We start from the raw sequence: 25,501 nt of genomic DNA, 5'->3' as shown, positions 1-25,501 counted from the left end.
CGTTCTTTTTTTGCTGTGTTTTTCACACCTGATGATGATTGCTTGTATTGCAGTCGAAACGTCGTGAGACTTTTATTGTGTTATATTTTTTTATTGTTTCCCTTTTACGTGACTTTACCGAAAGAACCAAGAATATGAATCCCTGCAGTCACGATAGCTTTAAATCAAAACATATATATATACATATCGCTCTTTGTTAATCCGCTCATGGATGAAGGACTTTCAATGCCATGCTGGTTATGTGAGCTGTTTGACCATACTTCACCACCCTGGTCAGCATTAGTTGGTCAATGGGGATGCCCAGGACTGGTTCAGATATAACTCGCCACTGATATCAAGCCATGGTTAGGTTGCCGGGCTCATAGCGCAGTGAGAGAACATTTAGTGGACTGAATCAGTAGGTTTCAATTTAAAGCTTTTGTGACTGCAGGGATTCATCATCTTGGTTCTTTCGGTAAAGTCACGTAGAAGGGAAATAATAAAATAATAAAAATAAAACATAATAAAATAATTCTCACGACGTTTCGGCTGCGTTGTGGCCGAAACGTCGTGAGAATTATTTTATTATGTTTTATTTCTATTATTTCCCTTCTACGTGACTTTACCGAAAGAACCAAGATGATGAATCAGTATGTTCATGCATATATATATTCAACTGGATCAGCAAATGTTACATGTCCAATGCATCTTGCATTTCCCCCCAAAGCATTTTACTTGTTTCTACATGCGCCTTGCCAAGAATGAAATGTTCCGGCCCTAATGATCACGGTCATCATTTTTTTATATATAGAAAATATCAACCACTCAAGAGATAAGGAGATAAGCAATCTATTCTGGAAGGCTACCGTGGCAACTGAACAACTCCAAGTGACAAAAACACGACACTCCAAATTTTGACAAATGAGTAGAATCTTCTTTTACCATCTGATGAACCTTGACTTTCATCATTCTGATGATGAGAAATGCGGGGCTGGACATACTAGCACAGTGAGGTTTGTTGAGATTCGTCTAAAAGGCGTTTAAATACCTGAGAATGTTGCTTGCTCTAAAATATGGGTGCTAACGAATCTGTAGCATTGGTGTATTCCATAGTGTGACAGTAAGGTCTGGCGTAAACATGACTTTCTTTTGCAAATTTCAATTGCTCTTATTGCCGAAGTGGGAGATTTGCAAAGGATGGAAATATAATAAATGTATTATTCGATCTAACGGAAATAAACACATTTCAAATAATGTATCAAAGCAATGTGTGCCTTTTGAGGTTTGACAGACAGGGGCTACGTTTATTTATTCATTCAAAATATGAGCTTTATCACATAAAATAAGTGTGGCATTATAGATGTTATATGGAATACAATGCGCATCAATGATAATTAAATACATTGAGGGTTAAGGATAACCATCGCCACCACCACCATCGTCATCAAGTGCATGTAAGGAATAACTTTTGTAGATGTAACAATTCAGCTCACCCCCTCCCCCACGGATTCAAGGAATTGTGACAATCCAGGAATGTGATTTGATTTTAGTTTTTTAAAAAATCGACACGATTTGCACGCCTAGATGTAACGTCAGCAGAAAAATTAACACTTTATCGCTGTTTGTTAATCCACTGCTGGATGGAATCCTTCCCACACTGCGTTGGTCATGGGGTTGTCTGACCTCGCTTGATGGTGAGTGCGCGATGGTGACGGGGGGGGGGGGGTGCCCGGGACTGGTTCAGAGACGGCTCGCCACTGATGTTAGCCGTGACCGGCAATCGAACTCGGGACGCCAGTTTCAAATCGAAGTGGTTCTACCTCAATATTAACATATACTTGACATAGACCATCAACATTTCAAACGCACGCGCACACAATTTATTCAGTGCATCTTGAACGTAAGAACTGTTTTTTGATGGAAGAATCAATGCATTGTTAAATCCTTAATATTGTATGCTGTATGTATTGTCTTTGCCTGTATGGATGCATGTCCATATTAGGTGTACCGCATTTCACTATCAACGTATTTTAGACCAACGTGTTGCGGTTTCATAAAATTGCAAATGCCTTTTTTTAAAGCAGAAATAAATATTTGAAACAAACCTATAGCTGGTTAAATTTCGATTGAAAGCTTTCGTGACTGTAGGGATTCATCTTCTTGGTTCTTTCGGTAAAGTCACGTAGAATGGAAGTAATTAAATAATAAAAAAATAAAGCATAATAAATTAATTATTTTATTATGACTTTACCGAAAGAACCAAGAAGACTATAGCTGGTTTTAAAACATTACACCAACCTTTTCAGCCAAGGACATTTTTTTACAAACTCTTTTGCCATATATTCTATTAACAAGTTTGGGGGAAAAAAAGTTTCTTGCATGTATCTGACGTAACGTATCTGACATATGTTTAAAGTCATCAGCATTTCCCCCTTACTGAGACCGCCACGCAGGAATGGGTCACGAGAGAGCCACACTTCCACTATGCCTACGGGCCCTCAATGCAAACACAACGTGGAGTGTTGTACGGCGCAGCGGCACTCTCGTAACCGATGGCTTTAGTGGGTTAACAGCTGGGGTGTTTGTTCTCGTTAACAACAGGCAAGCAAGCGGTCCAGTAAGCCATCGCCCAGTGGCGACAGCATCAGCTCAGGGGGTGCGGCAACCGGTCAGGTGGGAGCCCCAGGACTTGCTCTCCGTTAAATTAAAATAAAAACGTGGCACGTAATTGAAAGCATTTTTATAAAAAGAAAAAAAAACATTCAACCTGAAGACGGCTGCTTGCGTTGTAGCCGAAACGTCGTGAGAATTATTTTATTATGTTTTATTTTTATTATTTTATTACTTCCCTTCTACGTGACTTTACCGAAAGAACCAAGAAGATTCAACCGCGTTTTACAGTCGCGTTCTTTTTACACTGTTGTTGAGAACGTATCCCACGACGGTTGTCAAGCCCCCCCCCCCCAACTCGTAGCTTTGACCACCAGGAAGAGGGGGGGGTTGCAAGGCACACCCTGCCCCCCACGCGGGCTACACGAACTGGCATCGCCAGATCGTCAAACACAGATGCGACGTCGGCGGCGTCAGGAAAGTGCCCGACGTTTGCACGGCAAAATTAAGGGTCGGTTTTTGCTTTGCTTTGCACAGGACGGCACGCATTTCATCAATTCGCTCGCACAAAAAAGGATGCCAACAATGCGGCTCTCTCTCGAGGGGAGTTGCGATGAATAGCTAAGAAAATGTGGACTGGGAATTCAGGCAAGACTCCCGGGGCCTCTGCGCACATTAAGAACTACTTCTAGGTAGATTATGTTGGGCATGGCTCATTAATGCCCTCTGCTGGAATTTCTTCGGCGAGGGTAATGGTCCAAGCATATATCGTTGCATATGAAACGAGTAAGCCGTTAGCGGGCTTTGCCTTGTTTTCCCTTCCTGCTTTAGTATCACAAAGACAAAGATCCCCGTATAGCCGGTAAAAAAATGCTGTTAGCGAGGAGCACCTGTGAAGGCCGGCACTGGACACGAGAAGGGGTTGGTGGCCAGCACCATCACTTACACACTCGGCGAGAGGCAAGATCCTTGGTTCACTGATGATAGAGATCATTTTTATTTTATTTTGGCAGTGACACGGCCGAGCGGTGGCGCGTGTGCGCCACTTGTTGAAGAGATTCACGGTTCGATTGCAGCGGCTGCCCTGGTTATTACTGCGGCTGTATTAACCATAACGATGCGCGCAGTCTGCTTCACGATGGAGGTTACACGCAAATATATAATCGCAAGAGTTGGCCATTGTGTGGTGGAGGTCATACAAAAGCTCGCATAATTACTAATTTGGAATAAGCAGAGCAATCATCGGCCCCCTGCTGCAACATTTTTTCTATCAAGACCCTTCTGACTGTGTGAGGCTTTCCTTGGCAAACAAGTGTAATAATGAAACATAACTTTTTTTAAACTTTAGGCTGACCTGCCCTAGGAGTAAAACCAATCCACCTCCGACCTTGTAATTTTTAGGGCCCAAATAAAAAAAAATTGGGTTCATTGTTGATGTCACAAATGTATAGTCCTTCTGGAATACAATTAGAATATATCTAGAGTATATATATTATATATGCGATTGATATACTGTGGGTGTGAAAATGCTAGATGCACAGTGCTATGATCCCAGTGATCTGGGTTCAATTCCCAAGCCATGTGCACATATGTTCACGTATGATACTTGGTGTATAAACCTTTCCTGGACCTCCTGTAGGTCAACACAGCCTTAGACGAGCTCCAGATGGAGTGTGTAAACATCAGCACTGGGGGAGAGACAGCGAGGTGTGGTGCTGGTCTCAACACCCATCATACCCTGCACTGACCTTAATAGATGCCCACTAACATCACTTGACCTTGAAGTTCATGAGGCTGAACAGGGGGTGTTGTCTTTATCATCAAATCTACTCCTTGGTAGTGAGCGCTGGCTGTTGGTATGTGTATGCTTCTGTGGAAATTACCAAATATTGAAGAACGTGGTCTCAACGGGAGCCGTAATTTTCATTGGAAGTTTATAGGACAAATACATGTATTTTTGGACATTTGAAGAGCAAAGGTATTTTAATGAAACTGTGTGGCTTTAACCAACGCTAAATATCACAATAGCAATGCTATTTTCTCTCCACATCGTCACAATTTTAAGCAACAAAACGCATCAACACGGGTTATTCGTTAACTACAGCGCTCGCTTTCTTGGTTTCTATTAGAGCTCGCGTTTAGTCTTCGCAGGGACAAGCTTGCATTTGCTCGTTTTATGTTCTAATAAGAAGCACATCTTTAGTTTGTTTACCTCGCCTATGGCGAAAGAAGACGCCGAGTCTTTTTTTTTTCAAAAGACGCTCGCTCGCCACTAAAGAATTTGTTTGCAAAGGTGGATGCTGATACCCACGGCACCTGTACCACGGCTGATACACGGTCCTCTCCGGCGATATCGCGCCTTTGTCCACTTTTAATTGATAAGTGGACGGGAGGAGATGACGGACAAAGGAGTTCGCCCGATACAAATCATGCGATTTTAGTTGCATGTGCAACTGCGTGCGATTTTTTTCTGTAGCATTTCCACTTTCCTTTGTTGCAGCCCGCTTGCGCGAGTCTTTGTGGCCTTGCAGGCTTTAACAGCTTTGAGTTAGAACTGTCAGCCAAAATGCTGACCCCCCCCGATTCTTTCCAGTTCAGCAAAATCTGTTTATTTGAAATCAATTTGCATTCACCTATTTACATTCGCTCGTGCCATTTTATATTCCGTTGCACAGATGTGCACGCCTGCACACGCATATGCACGCACATAGGTATGCGTGAGTGTGTACGTTGCTGAATTCTATTACTTAAAAATATATATGTGGAAGCCTGTGCAGTTGTCTTATTTTACACATGCATATACATCTCTAAAACAAGCCTGATCTGACGATAATAAGCAATGCCTCCCCGATGAAAACAAACCTGGGGTATGGTCAGTGGCGGGTGTTAGCACATTGCAGGCTGTAATCAAAACAACATTTCTGGCGAGATGAGAAGAAGAGGGATCGATGTCGAGACAAGATGTGCGTGATATCAATCGGATTTTTTTCACGTCCATTTGTTTATTATCTTTTTTATTATGATTATTATTTGAAATTTGAGCTGATATTTGATGCACCGGTGATCCAGGTCCCGTTACGTTCTTTGGGACCCTGCGCATTTGCTTGGATTTATTGTTACCGAGCGCTACCACTGGGGGCGATGTTCACCTCCTAGAAGAGCCTCGAGCCAATGATGGAGACTTCACATTCTCTCAGTGCAGTGCAACCACCACTTCACTTCCCATAGCGGGGAAGTATTAGCTACGCGGCAGGGATGAATGGCAGATTCGACTGATACAACTGGGATTTCGAATTGCGATGGGTTTTTTTGTTTAATTGTGCAATGGGCACTCGGTGCCACCGGGCCTTCGATGTGTTTATGTTTATTTATAGTAGCTGTTGAAAGCTCGATACTTTTTTGTGAACCTAATCACAATCAGCATCGAATGCCAAGAGGGATGAACAGTTGACAAGTTCTAATCAGGTGAGAAGACAAAGGCGGCCAATTAATTCCAGTATGTATCAGAAGTCTGAGGCCTCCGATTAGCACAGTTGGTTCTGTACGGTGCGAAAGAAGTTCAACCTACATTATAATTATGTTACGATACAGTTTTTAGCACACACTCAAACCACTTAATACATTTTAAGAAAACTGATCACTGAGAAAATAATACAAAATATCTAAAGAGCAATAGCTTAATTTGAAAGATGAAATACCTCCACAACTCAATATTTAATCATCTCCATTACTCACACCGAATGTTTGTTTTTCATAAAGGAACACACACACAAAACAACAACAGCTACCATTCACGACAAAGTGATGTGACATCACCACAAGATATTGTGTCAAGCTCGGTGCATTTTCAAGCTACGTGAAGTGTCAAATGCCCACTGACAGAGATGACTGGCAGATGCTCCACACTTAAACCAACAACGACATATTCCCCGTATAGCCTTACCAGACTGTTGGGGCAAGTGTTGTTAGTGAACACAGATAAAGGCCAACATGGCACACGAGAGGGGGTGGGTGGCCAGCACCACGCTGGGCCGCCTTTGTCTTGCCAGTGGTAATGTTTACACACCGTACCAGGTACTCATTTGAAGCTGAATCGACCTAGGAGAGGCCCAGGACTGGTTCAAATAATCGTCACTGGTTTTTGGCCGTGAGTGGGAATCGAACTCAGGTCGCTGTGTTTATCTTGCAGTGCGCTAACCACTACACTACCACTCCCCACACTACCGCTTCCCACTTATACGGACACACGCGCACACACGCGTACACGCACACACACACAGAGGCACTAACGCTTGTTTTTTTCTTTCTTACTTTTCGTCTTACAGGTAACAAGCCCAGCAGTCCTTTTGGGCCTCCGTCCGAAATCAGCTTCGGTGCCTGCAGCTGCATGGGAGAAGATCGTACATCGCATTGCAGCCGCCACCTGTGCTCACCCGAGCAGCCGGGCGCGTTTCAGCACCACGGACAGCAGCAGCATCAGCAGCAGCAGAACGATCCTCAACAGAGCAGCAGCGAGCAGACGCTTGGCGTGGCCGGGCAGTCCAGCTCTCCGCAGAGTCACAGATCCCGGCACCGCAAGCCACGCCACGGGTCGGATGAACGAGCGGGCAGCGTCGAGGCTGACGCCCCGAACGCCGTCGAGCGGGAGAAGTGCGTCTTGGTGGACGCGGCCGCCTCCATGTTTCAGCAGCTTAGCGAGCCGTACCGCGGCGGCGAGAGCAGAGCGACGCCGCGCCCTGCAGCTTCGGCCGATGTCAGCGGCAAACATCAGCAGCAGCACGAACTCGCGGGAGACGGCTTCGATAGGAACAGGAGCCCGAGGGACTATCTCGCAGATGACAAGGACGCCGGCAACAACAGTGGTGCGGGCTCCATGGAGGACTGCGGCAATATGTCGCCACTTCTGGGCAACGGTCGCGTGCAAGGGGAAGGCGAGGTGCACGGGGCTTCTCCGCCAAACAAAATCGGTCACCACGCGGACTTCAAGTCGGAGCCACTAAGTCCACGCCCAGCCACGTCGCCGATGCAGTATGGCATCGGTCCCAGCCTGCTGGTGGGGTCGCCCTTCCCAAAGTACCTCCTACCGCAGGAATTTTCCGGCACGGCGCAGGCGTCGGAGATCCTGGCCAAGATGTCGGAGCTGGTCCACCGAAGGGTTCACCAGCAGCAGCAACAGCAGCAGCAGGATGTGCATGGATTTCCGCCACATGGACCTCCGTTCTTCTGTGGCCCTGTGCTCCCCAAAGGCACCACCTGCTTCGAGTGCAACATCACCTTCAATGGCCTGGAGAACTACCTGGTGCACAAGAAGTACTACTGCACGAGCCGGCGGATGGGCGCGCACAAGCACCTCGCAGAGTTCATCAACGTCGCCCAACGGCACAAATCGGAGGCCAAGGGCTCGCTCTTCTACAAGGACCCGCTCAAGGGACTTCCGCAGGGCGGTGAGGGCAGCCTGCTCAAGTCGACGCTCATCCACCCGGAGCCGGCACTCGAGATGATGGCCAGGAGGCCCTTGGCGTCTCCCAAAATGAGCAACTCCAACGTGGAGGCGTCCGCGATGGAGACGGCGCTTGCAACGGCAGCGAACGGCGAGAGAGGTGGTGGCAGTGGCGGCGGTGGCAGTGGTGGTGGCGGCGGTGGTGGAAGTACCAGCAGCGGCACTGCTGGTGGCGGTGCCAGCGCTACCGACGGGAAGAGTACCCCGGTTCCGCTGCTCGGCGGCGAATTAAAGAAGAACACGTGCGAGGCATGCAACATCACGTTCAGCAAACAGGAGACGTTCATGGTGCACAAGCAGTACTACTGCGCCACGCGGCACGAGCCGCTGCAGAAGCGAGCGGCGCTGGCCAGCAAGCTGCCCGCTCTCCCGCAGGGCGGCCGCACACGGAGGCGCAGGAAGCTCTACGAAATGCGCTCTTCATCCTCCTCCTCCTCCTCCGAGCATCAGCAGCAGCAGCAGCATCATCAGCAGCAGCAGCGTCTCAACAGCGGTGGGCCCGGCTCTCATCAGGGCTTCTCCGCGATGAGCGCCGTCAATGGGATGTCGATCATGGGCGTGCACCCAAAGTCCAAGGTGGTGCCGCCGTTCCCTTACCCGTTCGAGCAGGCTCTTTACAACCCCCTGCTGAAGCCTCCGCAGTTCCTCCTGGCAGCTAAGTATCACCACCACAACAGCAACAGCAGCAGCGGCGGTAACAACATCAGCAGCAGCAATGGCTTCGTAGATTCGTCGGGGAGCCCCGGACCGGACGGTCCAATTGACCTGAGCAAGAAACTGAATGGTCCTGAGCAGAAGAAGCAATGCCTGCAGGACAGGTTCCAGGACTACCACGAGTGTGCCTCCTGCAAGATCAGCTTCACCGAGGTGGAGGGCTACATCGTGCACAAGCAGTTCCATTGCCCCGCGGCCGCACGCTGCCCCGACTTTGTGGAGGCACCGTCTCGGAGGCGAGAGTCGAGGTACGGAAGCGGAGGCCGGCACGCAAAACTGGGGGAGCCGTCGAAGAGGGACTCGGCTGGATCAAGCTACTCTGACGGTAAGGATCAGTGCATTTCAATGAACGGCGACGCAGGCAACCACAAGTCCATGCCACCCGTCGCCAAGGTGTCTTGCCTCTACTGCTCGGAGGTGTTCCACGATGCCACTCGGCTCTTCGTCCACGTGCAAACGCTGCACGAACACCACAAGCAGTTCCTCCCGTACGGGGGAGCCATCCGGGAGAACATGTTCGACATCCTGAAGGTGCAGCAGGGCTTTAAGAGCGACACGCCACCCGGGGAGTTTGCGGCCAAAGCCGATGTTCAGCAGGTGCCTCTGCAGCCTAGCGGCCCTCTGCCTTTCCTGCCTCCGTCCCCCTCGGCAAAAGCGGAGGGTCCCGCAGAAGGGAGGGATTCCACTTCTGCTAAGCGGGAGAGTCCCGGCAATTCCTTCGGGGTCGTGTCTTCAACGTCGCCGGCGGACGCCCGCACGGCCGCGTCGCCATCGTCCACCGATAATCCGGAGAGAGATGGGGGAGCGTGCCCTTCATCTGGCTCACCTGGTGCTCCTCCCCCTCCTCCTCCTCCTCCTCCGCCAGAGAAGGTGGATTCTGAGCCACCGCAATCCGCCGTGAAAGGCGTTTCGGCCGCCGCCAATGGCAACGGCAAATACTGCCGCCTGTGCGACATCCACTTCAGCAACTTGTCCACGTTTATTGCCCACAAGAAGTTCTACTGCGCTTCTCACGCAGCCGAGCATGTCAAATGAACCGTCAACGTCTTTGGCCGATGCCTACGTCGCTACACGGGGACCACGTTGCCATTGCAGGTCAAGAGTTCGACAGCCAGAGAGACAGACATTCACAGACAGATGGACAGAGCACCGTACACCACCTTGAAAAAAAAAGCAGTGTTTTTGAATTATTAGTTTTGCTTCGTCTTGTAAATATCAAGATCTGTCAGTCGTTGATGATCAGGGCACTCACAGGTTTATTTTTTCTGGTACTCTGATGCCCAATTGTGCCATCCACTTGCCCGTCTGCATGGAACTTTGACTGCGCCGCCTTCACGCAAATTAAATTATCGGTGTCGTCAATTTTGTTATGTGCCGACCGCCATTAGAGGTGGTGAATTGTGCAAGCATCCGATGATTTTTTTTTGTAAGCGGGTAAAATCACTCTATATATCCGTGTATATAGTACATATGTGTATGTATATGTGTGTGTGTGTGTAGCAAATGTGGGGAGCGACAGGGCACTGGTTCGTGCACCCCGCTGTAATTCCAGTGGCCTGGCTTTCCCCAGCCATGGATAACATCAGTAGGGATGTGGCATCTGAACCTGTTTTGGGTCTCCCATAGGTTGACTCAGCCTTAAATGAGTACCTTGGTGCGGAATGTTGCACTGCGGAGACAAAGGCAAGCCAGGCATGGTGCTGGCCACACCACCTGCTTGTTTGCCATACCAGCCTTAATAGGTTCTCGCTAACAGCACTAACCCTTGCAGTCTATATGGCTAAATTGAAGGCGTTTTCTCTCTCTACTTTTTTTGCATTGTGCATATATTTGCATTCATATATATGTGCTCGTATATATGTAAATGTAGGATGCTGTAATGCATTCCATGAGGTTTAAATAATGTCCACGAGACGCTAGCCCTGCCCGCGTATTTGCGCGGAATACATCAGTAGGGATGTGGCATCTGAACCTGTTTGTGGAGGGTGGGGGGGCGGGGGCGGCGTGACGTCAGCGCGAGACTGACGTCATCACGCAGGTGCGCGCGGTGACGTCACGCACGCGCACATGCCTGCCAGCAAGTCAGCTAGCCAGCAAAACGTTTTTGTTAAAAATATAATGGAGTATGAAGTTCATGGTGGTGCAACAGAAAAATGTTATAATTTGTGAACTTAGACAATAATAGCCTTGCCTAGAATAATTTTTGAGTCGCTTTTTTGCTTTCAGCATATGTATATATGATATTGGATTCCTGTTATGGTAGCTCAAATATGTGTCAAAAGACTGTATTTTAGTTAGCATCTTATTTAAATACGGACAAGACAAGAACACAGAAGCACTACATTTTATAAACGTTTATCAAGTAATTTTAGATATTAGCACGAATGTTTTGTCTGCTTGGGTGCGTTTGGATTCCAGTTAAATGTTCATTGACGAAACACTTGATATGTGTCATTGTGCTTAGAGGAAAACATTACCATATCAAAGGCAGCAAGGTAAGTCATGCATTAACCAATGGTTTGATGCAACCAATAGCACCCATACTACACTGATATCAAAGCCCTGATGTGGCATCACTTTCATCCCCGCAGGGATGATGATGATGATGATAAAAAATTATGGATTGCTTCGACCCCTAACTGGGATTTGAACTCACAACCTCAATATCACTGTACACCGCCCAATCGCAAATGAGTAGACGCCCCGAAAATCAATGCCGTGGCACTGTCATTGACAAACCTAATTTCTATAAGGTAATGAAGAGAGCATTGTTAAAGATTTAACCGATGCGATTGGCACTTACTTTCTCGTGAAACAAGTTAAGGGTGGAGCAGTGGTGCAGCGATTTGTCCACTGGGCTCTGGTCTTGACGACCTGAGCTCGATTTCCAGCCAGGGTTAACGTCAATTGGAGTGATAGCTGAACCAGTCCAGAACTGCTCCATTCACCAACCTTTACTTACCAGAGTGGAGAAGTATGGTCAAACAATCTTCCTGACCGGCACGGCACGGGTAGAACGAGGATCCACCAGTATATGGACAAAGGGCTAAACATCGTCGTTTGTTATCATTAAATTGTTAAAAAGTTCATGAACTCTGCATGGCAAGATCATTCTGAAAATGTGTCTGAAACATATTTGGGCTATACATGAAAATTAAATCTATGTTTTTTTCTGTACAGCTTGTACTAAATAGTTCAAATAGTCATTGGCAGGGCATGCTGGTTTTCTGAAGACCGCGAAGGAGATTGTTGGCAGTCTTCTTCCCTGGATGATGGTAAGAGAGGTGCCATAGTAATGAGTGTGGTTACTGGTCAAACACTTCGGGTTATTTACACGAAGGTTTATATATGTGATGGCTGTTGTTGACATGCAAAGAATTTGGAAAACGTATCTTCACACACGTGCAATGGAGTTGTGTTGTCATGTCAACCAAAAAAAATCCTTGCTTTTTTTACGATTATCATGTTTGTTTGTCCATCTTTAAGTCTTTAAAATTATTTAATTACATTCCATGTACATTCCAAAAGTCGTATATAGATTTATAACAAACAAACAATCTAGGCAAGCTGAAAAATAATAATGAAACATGACGTAACTAAAGGTGTTGTGGCAAATTATTTCCGATGTCTTTGCTGACGATGCGAGTAAATGATGAAAAGAAACGAGCATTAATGAAAAAAAACTAATCCGTATTTATTTTGAGCAATGCAGCCAGGCAACAAAATCAGAGGTATTTTAACTTAAACGTATGTGAAATATTTAAACACCTATGATGTTCGCTCCAATTATTTTAATGACATCCATTCACCACGCCACCAAAAGGAATATGTATTTGTACAGCAGACGCACTTTTTGTAATACTGTCTGAATAAAATTCAGTTTATTGGGAGGATGCAATTAATAACATAACAGATGTTTCCACTGTTTTGTTGCATTAATCAGTCAAGGGGAATTCATCATGTGACAACGTGCTCGTATGTGAGGCTCCTTATGATCTTGAGGGTTCCTTTTACAGGGTTCAACGTTGGGCTCGGGTTTTGTATGTTATTTGAGCTTTGTAAATAAATCCTGCATGATACATCACATCTTTACCCCCCGCCCCTCCCCCTCCACAGGCAAAAGTGTTGTATATCTTGTAAACATCATGTTAAGAAATAGTAATTTAAATATATGTAAAAATATATATATAAACCTATAGCAGCCAGCGTTAGACGTTTTTTCGAACAATTAGTATTGCTACTTATGAGGTGTTTGGGGTATAACCCTTGAAGGGGCTCTACTTGCATACATTCCCTGAAAGGAGCTGTGAGGCCTTCTATTTGTTAACGCAGACCCAGCTAAGCCTGATTGGTGGGGCACATTACACGCCCCTCGCTGTGCCAGAGGCGTCTATGGATTTGAATGGGAGGGGTTGCCCCTGAAGTGAAAGTCAAATGAGCACTTCCCTTCGTCCGCTCTGGATTTTGCTCCTGTCTTTTCATGCCTCGCACGATGCGTGCAGACACACACACAGACACACACACAGACACACACCCCACTGCACACACCCTACTGCTCTAGCAATCCCCCCTCCACCCACTCACCGCCGGACAGCATCATCCACGGGCTATGATGCCACTTGTAATGTGACTGTTGCACCATAAAGTACTTCTACTCTGAAGCAGCTGTTGTTGAGCCCTTTAAACCGTCCAGTGCTTATATCGTGATGTGCGTTGAATGTCATTGGTAGTGTTTATATTTTGATGTGAAAGGGACTGTGAAAATGCAGTTTTTATATATATACAGTATATAATTTATATCAATTACTTTTTTTACTGTACAGAGCACTTTGTGAACCCATTGATGTGGCTGAATGGTTTTCGTGTCGTATTGTTATTTTTTTTGTTTCTAGGCGTAACAGGCGCTGAATTGGTGGGAATTGGTGGGGAAAGGGCCAGGCATCAAAACAAGAGGTATTTAAATGCGACGGTTTAGAGGATGGGGGGGGGGGAGACATTGCACAGGAAGACGCGGGGGGGGGGGGGGTCTCCAATTACACGGCTCTCTTTTTTTTCTCGCTAATGTTTATATTTTGGAAATTTATATTTTGCATATTTGTCATTGCATGTGACAGGTTTTGCATGCCCTATTGTGATGAACAAATCCATGAATCGGTTTTAATGTGGCTGGTATGCATTGTTCTGTACAAAAAAAAATATCCGCTTCTCCGCATGGAATGTTGGTTAACGATGCCAGTTTATTAAAATATACTGTATGTCAAAAGAGGAGTCTTTGCTTTTGTATATATTAATCGAACCCCACGCTACATTCCTGAGCAGAGGTAGCCGTTGAATACATATATTTGGTGGAGCACAAAAGCCCTTGGCGATGGAGGGCTTGGGGCAAGGTGCAGGAGGCGAGGATGGTGTAAGCCGGTTTGTTATCTTAACGAATGAGCAAGCCACGTATTGTTAGGGTGCCACTAGTGAGGCCCGACCCCAGCGGGCACTGTGGGCACGCAATCTCAATTCGTAATCTGACCGCAATGGGTCGGTTGTGCCGGTGACAAGCACTTTGAAAATCGGGAGGTTGGAGGGGACCCATTTGATGGGGCGATTTTTTTTGCTCCCATTTCTCCACCTTCTTTCGCACAACGACGTCCGAGTTTGGTAGAAATTTGGAAACGTTTCAACGTTTTGGGATTTGCGCGTGGTCGATCCACACATTCGAAGGAGACCATCGCAAGCGCTTCTCCTGCCGCGGTTATCCGGCTTAACCACCTGAATGTGACATTGCAGATGTTGATTTGCACCACGTAAGCCGTACGAAAGAAGAGAAAGACTGTTGATGTATATACACAGGACTTAAAAATAACAGTCAGACAATGTACTAATCTACATCATTCAATCATTTATTTACAAATGAAATCCAAACGACCCTTTACAAACGATTTTAAGAGCAATCTTCAAAAGCTCCTCCATTTCATATATAAAAAAGGAAAGTCATCTGCATTATAGATGTGGTTTCACGAGACATCAGTATAATCTAGCTTTTAGGAAGCTCTTACGGAGCCTGTTGTTTAACATCAAAGATGGTCATTCCTCACGATAAGTCATCGAGTGTTTGCGTTGAGACCCAGATGACAAGTTTGGAAGTGTGTGTGGCTACTCTGGCTCTTTGAGCCTTGACACTTCGAATAAACATTGGTTTGCTCGAGGCTATTCGTTTTTTTTTTTGTTCAATTAAATATAAATAATTGCTACACTTGTTTTCTTTAACATAATTATGACAGACAAATAATGCAGTTTGAACCTTTAAACATTTAAAATGTAACCTTACAACCAACACGACCAGTAATTCACACACGAGTCAAGCTGAGGCTAGTTAAGTCAGCAGGCCCCAATCTTGGGCTTTGAACACCCACACACACAGCACAGCACATACCACACAGTACTGCATAGGAATTGTGCTCATACATTGTTTTTTTTAAATCAACAATTGCTGTGGGAGTTGCTCTTTAGAAGTGCACATTGCATTCTTTCCCGACGCCCCACAGTCATTTTTGGTAACCCATCATTTCGTGTAACTTTAATACGACAGAACGAGATAATTTATGAACACATTGCGCCAGCTCGGTCGATGTCACCGCTCCACCCTGGGCCACTTCGTCTCAGTTGCTTCATTGTCTGCTCACATTGCAGCCAACACGAATGCCCCTCTTGAAGAATGCACTCACACTCGCTTTGTGCGTGCCCGCTAACCATAACAGTCCCTTTTTTCTTCTTCGTTAGTTTCTCTCGTTAATCTCAATACATGTTCATTCATTCTCTCGCAAGGCAGAATCCCTCGGGCGAGCGTTCATCTACGCGCAACAACAAAAAACTGGGCATTCCCCCCACGATTAATGAGGATGTTGAGTTCGATTTGTCATCGATTTGAGAAGCAAGGGAATACTATCACTCTGCATGGTCATTGTGATGAAGTCACATTGAAGAAAAGGACACCATGCCTCCTGTTACACGGCATATTTACGGACGAACCAATATCGAAGAATGATGGTGGAGCAACGATCTCCTGGCACGGCAGTTGAAAGAATGGGTGGCTCTCAAATGTGTTGGCTTCAAACAGAGCTCCCCTCGATTTGAGAGCTCATTCGATCTGAGGCCTTTCGTGCAGGAATGGCATGAAATAATCACTTGCAGGGCTGCAAGTTTTGCACTTTACTCGAGTTTGTTTCCTACGAAAAAGATGAACTTGCAAATAATGATGACACAACTGATGTAATACACACACGCAGCTGTTCACCATCTGGGAAATGTTCCGAAACTTTCTCAAGTCCTCATCAATCAAAGCAGATTATCACAGCATATGCACATCGCACAGCAAATGAATGCAGACATGTGTCTGGCCCAGACTAAATATTTTGGTGTCATCGGCGTTGGCAACACTTAAATGTGCTTCTTGTAAAGGTCTATAATCGGGGTCTGCAACCTGCAGCTCCAGAGCCGCATGCGACTCTTTAAGGGCTGCTGCTTCGTAACCGTTTTTTTATTCAGGACCACCATCTCGGATTCGTCACACAGTGCATTGGCGGCTCTTGAAATATTGACTTTGTTTTTTTTTACTGAATTCGTAAAAAAACTTCTCTTCTTGTTAATTTGGTTGCCAACCCCCCGGTCAGTTGTCATAACCAATGAATATATATTTTTACACAATTGCTGAGCAGAGACCCAAAGGGCCCACAATGTCAAATGGCCAACAACACATTCACGGTAACCGCGGAAGTAGCAATAGAAGATTGATAAGAACGAAACTGACCGCCGGTGAGCCAATGACTGCAGTGAATCAGCGAGTGTTGGACCATTCGTCAACCCGCCTGCTTGACGTTGAATTCTACCCAGTGCAGTGAGATCGGAACTGGGTGCTCCAACCCAGACATGACAATATTACAGAGTAGGACGAACGTACGCTTTTTTATGGATGTAATAATTGTTTGGAGTTAAGAGGCTTTGGCACAGAAAGGAAACGCGAGAGTGCCTATTTAGCCAGATTAGTTATGCAACCAGGCACATGTACATTTGCTTTCATTGCCCACAGATGGATGTTGGTGCCTCTAAATTTTTGCCACTACACATCTGCTCTGGTTCACGGACTGAGATGTGAAGATTTTAATTGAACTGTAATGGTCTCTACGTTGACTAAGAGACCAGAGCTGGATTATTGGGAGATACAAGTCAACCTTGATGGTTTAGTGTGTTGTCATTAATTGGAGATAGTCTTGCTAAGATGGGGTCATCATGTATGAGATATATCTGTGGACCTACTGGACAGTGAGGTTCTGGCGAGGTTTCTAACCAACATACGCTACATTTATAATCAAGAGTCAATTTCACAATGTGTAGTTGAAGAATTATTGTACTACTGCCACTGGCGTCAGAGCGTTTAGGAGGTGCGGAATTGAAATCCCATTCAGGGGTCAACCCATACCCCCTTGGATAAATAAAATATGCACAACTTTTGTCAGAAGTCGGCATTGGTCATCCTATGGAGAGGCTGGCATACGCCGTAGAAATGTGGAATTTCAAATAATGGCTAAGGGATTGTCAATTGAAAAGACATTGCTTTGAGTTGATAGAAAGTAGCTTTGGTGTGGACCAACTCTAAAGAATGTCTCAGTGACTTTACCGAAATACCCAAAGAGTACACCAACGGTCCTTTACGATCTAACAACGAGAATTTCCCGTCAACCATGAACAAAAAAAACTGCTGAAACCAACAATGGCAAGACTTCATCATCCTCACATTGCATCATAATTATCAAAGAACCTTGTGCCAGAAGCAAATCACGAGTGCCGCATTTGCATAAGGTTGGGTCGACGAGATGGGTCCAGACATTGTGAACGACGAGGTGCGAGGTCACCCAATAGGGATGTGTATTATCGCACCACAATGTCCTCGTCATTTTGCACTGGAGCACCGGGTGTGTAATTCCATTCATTGAGCACCAGCAATGATGACTGTAAACACGCGCGCGAGCACGAGAAAGACCCGCGCTGTTCAGCCCCCCGCAGGACATCGGAGAAAGTGTTTGCTACGGATTCGCCCGACTAAAACTGATATGGCAACAGACGAGGGGGCGATGTGACCAGCACCAACCCTGGCTACCTTTGTCTCCCCAGTGTTTACGTGTACACACCAAACCGGATCGTCACTTAATGTTGAGTCAATCTTGAGCGGTTGGGGAGGAGGGGGGGATGTCGGGATGGTCCAGATTGCACCTGGTTCATGGTCAAGCAATCAAACCGAGTTCACAAAGATCACAGCAGAGTGTGATAACCACCACCGCACCTCACGGAGATAGGAGATCCCCCAAGTGGCAAGTGCTGTTAGCGGGCACCTATTGTCGGCTGGAATGGCGCACAACAAGTTGCCAGTCAGCCCCGTGATTGACCGCATTTGTCTCCCGAATTCGAACATTTGCACTCCTCACCAGGTACTCATTTAAGGCCGAGTTGACCTAGGAGCGGCCCAGGACAAGTTCTAATAACGCTTGCTACCGATGTTAGCCACCGTCAGGAATCCAACTTCGTTCAGGCCACTGGGTTATTTTGCACACAATGCGCTAACCACTGTGCCATCATCATCCCCCCCCCCTGCCCCCCCCCTCACGCACACACACGCGGACGTATACACAGGACACATAACACGAGTACATTTGCACTTTTGCCACGCAGCAGCAAAGTTGGCTGACAATATTAAACGTTGAGGGCTCCCGGGTTCAGGATGGACAGGGAGGTGGGGAGAGGGGGGAGGCTTAATAACGGGATCGGCAAGGAGGAAGTGGGGGGTGGTGGGGGGGGGGGTGGCAGGGGGGATGTGAAGAAGTGGGTGGTGGTGGGGGGGTGTCACCGATGCAAGTGGTTATTGGTTCTGGCACACGAGCGGCAGCACTGGCGCCCGTAGAAGCTGTGGCTGCACATGCCGTGCTGCGGAACCAGCGAGCACCAGCCGAATTGGTCCCGGCAGCCCGAGTCCTCCGCTGGAACGAGAAGGGCGCCGAGTCGGCAGGGGAGCGGGAATACCGACGGGTGGAAAAAACGGTGAAAGGGTGCAAGCGCTGCAATTCGTTTGCTTACGCGTCGCTGCTAGCGGAAGGGGGGGTAACCCCTCTACTGCAGGGAGCTCCAGTTGGAGGCCCTCTGGAAGTATTCATATTCTTAGGTTTTTTCGGTAAAGTCACGTAGGTAAAAAATTAAAATTAATAAAAATAAAATAAAAATCACGACGTTTCGGAGGCAACACAAGCTTCCGTCTTCAGGTGGAACCGTCACAGCCCGACAGCTGTATCAAGTAAATGAGAGATTACAGGAGATACCACTCCGTATATATAATGGTTGAGGGGGGGGGGGAAGGAAGGGCCAGGAATGGCCCACTTTTTATTATTATGGTAAGGTGCGGTTTGAGACTATGAATAGACTGCATAACAAAAGACTGAGCCTTTATTATGGAGAGGTTCGGTTTGTGTCTACTCATTCATGCTGGCGAGATGTCCTGCAAGATTGCGAGTGTACCCACAATTCACCCCACCACATGTAACCTGCCCAGCAATGTAAAGGGATTTGTATTGTTATGGAATAAAGTGACCATACATAACAGGGGTCACCAAAAAGATTTCCAAAATCATGAGCAAACACAAGATCTAAATTCGATTTAACACAGTACATAATAATTCGTGATCTGATCGAATCTGTGAAGGATGTGATCCTTGACATGCCATACCACGGCATCTACAAACTAAGCTGTGTCTGCGGCAGTAGTTACATTGGGGAAACTAAGCGACATGTCTCGGACCGTGTTCCTGAACATGAGGCAGATCTGAAACACCTCGGCCGTGGCTGATCATTGTTTTAATGCGGTGGGCTCACGCGAAATTGATTTCTCTAAGACGAAGGTACTTTGCAAACCCACTGGCTATCAACAAAGATCCGTTCATGAAGCCATCCACATGTATACAGACACAGACACAACTTCAATCGAGAAGATGGGTACAAACTTAGCAATCATTGGAAGGACGTTATCAACCAGTTTAAGTCGTAACTGCCTTTCATGTCCCCATGCTACCACCTTCCGATGTTAGTTGTTATTTTCGGCTCTCCGATTTTACATTAACAGGTTAAATTTCTCACGCTAACACAGCCACCTTCGCGCGCCAACCTCGAGTTGGAGGCTGCTCACCGGTCTTACATTAACATGCTAATTTTCACCTGGAAGCCCTTTGATTGGTGGAAAACCAATCACGGTCGTGGTTGCTGCCCAACACTTACATTAACATTGGCTGCTGACATTTGGGCTACGCCCATTTCAAACCTTTATCAACAGTTTGCCTTTAGAAGCTAACACCCTTTTTCCTGATGACGACCGGCTTGTGTTAAGATCGAAACGTCGTAGTTTTTTGTTATTTTCTTTGAACCTATCTACGTGACTTTACCGAAAGACCCAAATAATATTTATGGAAAAAATCAACGGTTTGACATGCGCGAAAACTGAGTGCACCAACACCATCCCAGCGTGGGTGAAAAGTCAGTTCGTTTGATTTACAGCCCCAATTGGTTGACATACCGTGACCAAGTACAGAGCCAATTCACGATCATACTCACGATTCAGCTGGTGTGAAGTGTACGTGCAAAAAAAAAATCTGCGGAACTCGCCGTGAGTAGAAGACTAAAGTTAAGTCAGAAATGCTCGCGAGACTGCGTTTCTAAGAGGGCGGCTGTTGACTGAGACGCAGGTAGCCGAGCGGACGTGTTGGAGGGCACTCAACTCGGCTGGCAGCCTGGACTCAGCGGTACAAACAATTCCACTTTCAGATTGTGGACGACCCCCGACATGGCACAGCACTCTATTATTTTATTTACAATTTTAGTAACGGTATTTTATTTACGATAAGAGAGTGACCAGCATGGTGAAATGTGTTAAAACTCCACGACAAAAGAACATTGGGAGACTTTCATTCGGCGACGGATCTCAGGATGTACAAATAAGAGGGTACTGCTGCCCAGCGCTCGTTACCAGCAGCGGAATAATGTGACTTTGAAGCAATGGGAAGGCAATCGAGCGTGCTGCCACACATGTCAAATATTTAAATGACGAGAAGAAGCCCGTCGTGACAGAATAGCAGAATTCCAGTGCAGGGTGGAAAACCGTACATTTCGAATAACATGCAGAAATGTATAAAGAGCATTCAACCCTTTGTGCTTTATGCAAAAAAAAAGAAACCCATCAGTATTTCCTGAAGAAGTGCATTTTGGTTTGAAGTCACCATCAAGATAATGAATGTGAGCACGTGTGACCATTTCTGTCAGGTCGGTTACATGTACTCAAATTTACCTCGCCTGGTATACAGGAGGTCGTGGGTTTGATCCCGACCCTAACGCCTACATATTTGGAATTTGCAGGTACCGTCTCTCTCTCCCCGTTGTCGCATGGATTTTTTCCCCGGTCCTCCGGTTTTTCCCTCCACATTTAAAAACATGTCTTTAGATCAATTGGCTGCTATACATTTCCATACAATAAGCCACTTCGTTGGGCGATCATTTGTGGCCAGGTCACCAGGTATATAGCTCAGTGGGCCTTGTAAAAAGTTTACTTTTGATAGCGACCGAAAACAAGAGGGCCACAATCCACTTCTTCGGGAAAAACGCTGATAGTTCCTTGCACGTTGCACCACAGCTCAGCTCCACGGCCACACCTGTGTTGGGCAGGGAGGCGTCGTGAGGGCAGAAGTGAGTGTTGCAGGCCGCGGACATCGGTGGCCTGAGGTGGGGGAGGCACCCGTGCGCCGGGTGACCCTGAGACGCACAGCGCACCGCGCGCGTCTGCACGCCGCCACCGCAGCTCACCGTGCACTGCGGAGACACGAGCGTGGGGTTACGGGTCGTGAGCGCTAGCAATCACACCGAGCGATCTCGAACACGGCTAGTAGAGGTTGCCACTGTTTACGATTAAAGCTACCGAACGTCCCGGTTTGGTCGGGACTGTCCCTGGTTGCAGAAACACTTTTCCCTGGTGTCCCGAACAATTGGGGGAAAATGTGGGATTTTGTCCCCAGTTTCAAAATGTTTTCGTCTCGTACTGATTCGTAAACCTGCAAAGGGCAGGGCTACTTGACTAATGGGGTGAGGTTGGCAGTGGAGTTGGAAGAGCCTGTGGGTAGAGTTAGTAGGTGGGGTTGACAGTGGGAGAGGCAGCAAGCTCACCCACGTGTCCTGGTTGAGTCTCCAGGAAATTCAACGGCTTTACATAAGCTGTGCCAGCCGCCTTAAGTGACGTTCACTAACACTTGCAAAACAACAGAAGCACCTTTATAGCCTAAACAGACTGTTGGGGCAAGTGCTGTTAGTGAACACCTATGAAGGCTGGCACGGCACACATGGGGGTGGGTGACCAGCATCACGCCCGGTCGACTTTGTCTACCCAGTGGCGATGTTTACACACCACACATTTGAGGCTGAGTCGACCTAGGGGAGGCCCATGACCAGTTCAGATAATCGTCACTGGTGTTGGCCTTGAGCGGGAATCGAACTCGGGTCTCCGGGTTCTTAGCGCAGCACCCTAACCGCTCCCCATCACACACACACATATATACACACGTATAGAATGAACGACCACTGCGGATATGGAGTGACAAGACCAGCTGACTGGCAAGAGTGAGACTTAGCAATGCATGGTGAATATATGTGGATGTCTTCATCCAGCAGTGGATATATAACGGCTGCTGCTGCTGATGGCATGTCTACTGTACTGTATGTTGGACATGTTATGCTGTGCATGCATGTACACTATGAGATTCATATCTATATTCACGCATATAAAGAAGTGTTCAAATAAACTTCTAAAAAGCTGATAGTTAAACCATTCATAGATAGCCGAAAATGGGTTATTCAAAGACATTCCACATTTTTATGCTATCCAATACTTTTTCAATTGTACTGAATGTAGCGCCTCCAGTGGCTGCATGACTAATGTCTATCAATGGTATGCAACCTATGGATGTATTGGCGGTACACTATTGCAGCTTAACACGCCCGTCATCATAAAACCGTCTAAAATCTAAAAAATGTATCAGCATATCTGTTTATCAGCCTTTAATTGACCATGACGCAATTCGAAGGTTTATTGAGTCTAACGAGACATCATGGGATCTTTTTGCAAGTATCAAAGTATGAAAAAATAAGAATAGGTGTATCCCTTTCTGGCGAACAAACACCAAATAGAAACATTTCCCAAGGAATCAAGTCTGCATTCACTACACACAGTGCGTGTGGTGTACATGTGGCTAATGCAGGCTTGATTCCTTACAACATATTTCTATTTGGTGTTTGAACATCATAGCACCTAGATTTGAAGCTTTCGTGACTGCAAGGATTCATACTCTTGGGTTTTTTCGGTAAAGTCACGTAGGTAAAAATAAAAATAAATAATAAATAATAAAATGGTAGAAATAATAGAAATAAAATAATAAATCTATTATTATGCCAATAAGTTTATTATTTATTTTTATTTTTACCTACGTGACTTTACCGAAAAAACCTAAGAGTATCTTAGCACCTGCTTTATTGCCAGAAAGGCTAAAACCTATTCTTATTTTTCATACTCCTGAGACTTGTTAAAAAAAGGTCAATATTGACCGTTGATTTTGGTCCGTTGAATCGATGTCGCTGTTGCCCTTGAGTAAGCTGCAGACTCTCCATCAGAAGTTGCAGCTGCTTTCCCATTTGAACGTGTGACACCAGGAGTCGTAATCTTTGGATGTCACCGTCCGCCGTGAAATGATTCCAAAAATGAATGGAGGAACAAGTCCGGACCAAGTCTAGAGCACGAGTCAAATCTTGGCCTTTGGAACACGAGGCCAATCGTCATCAGGCTGGGTGCTGCGATACGGCAACAGATTGTGAAGCTCCGTGTTCAGTTGCTCATAACGTTTCTCTTCCGACTACTCCAACATCACGAGAATTGATTTTGATGCACAACCTCGCAAGATATTCTGACCGGGGTTGCGAATCGTGCGAACGTAAATAATTATTGGGAAAATGTAGCTTTTTTGTTTTATACCGCGTACCTATGTAGCACCAATACGTTCATATGCGCATTGGGAGAAAAAACGACTCTTACGCAAATTAACGCATGAATCTCTTGCGTAAGTATTTATCCGAATGAGAATCATGATCATTATTTGTACTGGAGGAATCTGATGCGCCTGTGAAGCTCTTTTTCACAGATTATCAGTGGTCAAGCAAGTTCCATCAACAAACAATACAATAAATATTCTAGTTTAAGATTGAGAAAAGTTAAGCAAGTCCATACAAAATGAATAAATGTAGATATAGCATTGAAGTAGAAATTGCACTCATATATACATTTTTTGCAGAGTTATTGCAATTTTGAGTATTGTCATTGTAATTGTTGACTATGTATGTGTATACTCATACACGTCCGTAGCCAAATCAAATCCTCCGTGCTTGGTATGGCACTAATGTCCTTTACTGTCCCCAAGGCACCGGTGGAAATTCCTTATTCCCATGGCAGATACCAGTGTCTCTGTAGGAAGGGAAAAAAAACGAGCGTTGACTCGTGATACCAATTCATACTGACCACGGAGGAATACTTAGCCACAATGTGTGAATTCTCCGCAACCAAATATGTCCCCGCATTCGTGTTATTAATAATTGGCCACGCTCATTAAGACATGCTGGAAAGTGTTCATGGAACGATGTAAACGTCGCGGCGCTGTCTGTTTCTACCCAGAGGCCGTGTTTAATCTCGCCCAGTGCAAACGGTGCCTTATGTTTGGGCTCCGTGCCTAAGCAAGCCTTGAAGGAAGGTTCACCATTGGGCCCATCCACACACGAATTATCTTACGGGATTTCACATTGTGCCGTGAAAGTGTCGGCGTGTGATAATTGTGTTCTCTTCCACCCTGCGGTGAAATAGTTCACGCAGGGATGCCTGGTGCCAAGCACTGCGGAGGAGAACCCGTTTGGGCCACGTCAAGCCAAATTTCACAACAAATTCTGCAGCGTCACCTCATCTGCGTGGCCTTAAGAGCCACACTCATTAGTTGCATTGCTACATTTGTTTTGCACTCTTTTACCCAGGAACGCCGCATTGAATCTAGAGCTTCATTTTCGGTAGGGTCTTGTCAAGTTTTCGCAGTAGAGGGCAACGTTGATAAATGTGTAATTGCAATTTAATAAATTGTATGTTTGGCCAATACCAGTTACATTGAATTGGTGTTTTTGTCAACACAGTTCCATGAAACATATCCGACCTGACCAATTAACTGTCCACAGCCAGTGTATTATATGTGGATGGTGTAACTGGCATTTGCTACATGTGTTCACAAATATGAAATTTTCTTAAACTCGTGCATCCGCTTACTTCTAAAGTACAGGAACGCGGTGCTGTAACTGTCATTTTCTAAACAAGGTTCCCATAGCCAACCTGTCCACATATCGGCCTGTACCTCAGTGCCCGGCAAATGATGTATGTGGGGGATTGTATTGCGACCGTGGTATTGGAAGACCACTGTCAGCTGACCGCGTGACACTGCGATTAGAGATTCAGAACTTTCAATGATGCGTTCTACTCTTGAACGGGTAGAGGACCGACTCTGACTTCGTTCCTGCAGGGCGGATAAAATAAAGTACCATTTTGTGGCA

At 46.2% G+C, this 25,501-nt stretch overlaps 2 protein-coding genes across 7 annotated transcripts in view; one reads left to right on the top strand and one right to left on the bottom strand.

The window, feature by feature from the left end:
• The window catches only part of LOC133340328 (zinc finger protein ZFPM2-like), a 232,160-nt gene extending 221,426 nt beyond the window's left edge, over positions 1 to 10,734 (top strand). For all 4 annotated transcript variants that reach the window (XM_061548472.1, XM_061548470.1, XM_061548471.1 and 1 more), the window contains one exon: positions 6,915 to 10,734. In XM_061548472.1, coding sequence (XP_061404456.1) covers positions 6,915 to 9,838 — 2,924 coding nt within the window. In that variant the 3' untranslated portion in view covers positions 9,839 to 10,734. The remainder of the gene's footprint in view (positions 1 to 6,914) is intronic.
• Positions 10,735 to 14,684: 3,950 nt separating this feature from the next.
• Positions 14,685 to 25,501, bottom strand: part of LOC133340501 (A disintegrin and metalloproteinase with thrombospondin motifs 18-like) — a 119,540-nt gene continuing 108,723 nt past the window's right edge. For 2 of the 3 annotated variants that reach the window (XM_061548802.1, XM_061548803.1), the window contains 2 exons: positions 21,532 to 21,688; positions 14,685 to 18,822 (listed from right to left, as the gene is read on the bottom strand). In XM_061548802.1, the coding sequence (XP_061404786.1) occupies positions 18,689 to 18,822; positions 21,532 to 21,688 (291 nt within the window). In that variant the 3' untranslated portion in view covers positions 14,685 to 18,688. Of the gene's footprint in view, positions 18,823 to 21,531; positions 21,689 to 25,501 lie in introns of those variants that run through there. The other variant, XR_009754906.1, reaches the window with a different exon arrangement.

Source organism: Lethenteron reissneri, chromosome 9 (genome assembly GCF_015708825.2).
Source record: "Lethenteron reissneri isolate LAM-NWPU_2019-01 chromosome 9, ASM1570882v1, whole genome shotgun sequence".
NCBI lineage: Eukaryota > Metazoa > Chordata > Hyperoartia > Petromyzontiformes > Petromyzontidae > Lethenteron > Lethenteron reissneri.
The sequence above is the reverse complement of the archived record's forward strand: the minus strand, read 5'-3'. Positions and strand labels throughout refer to the sequence as shown.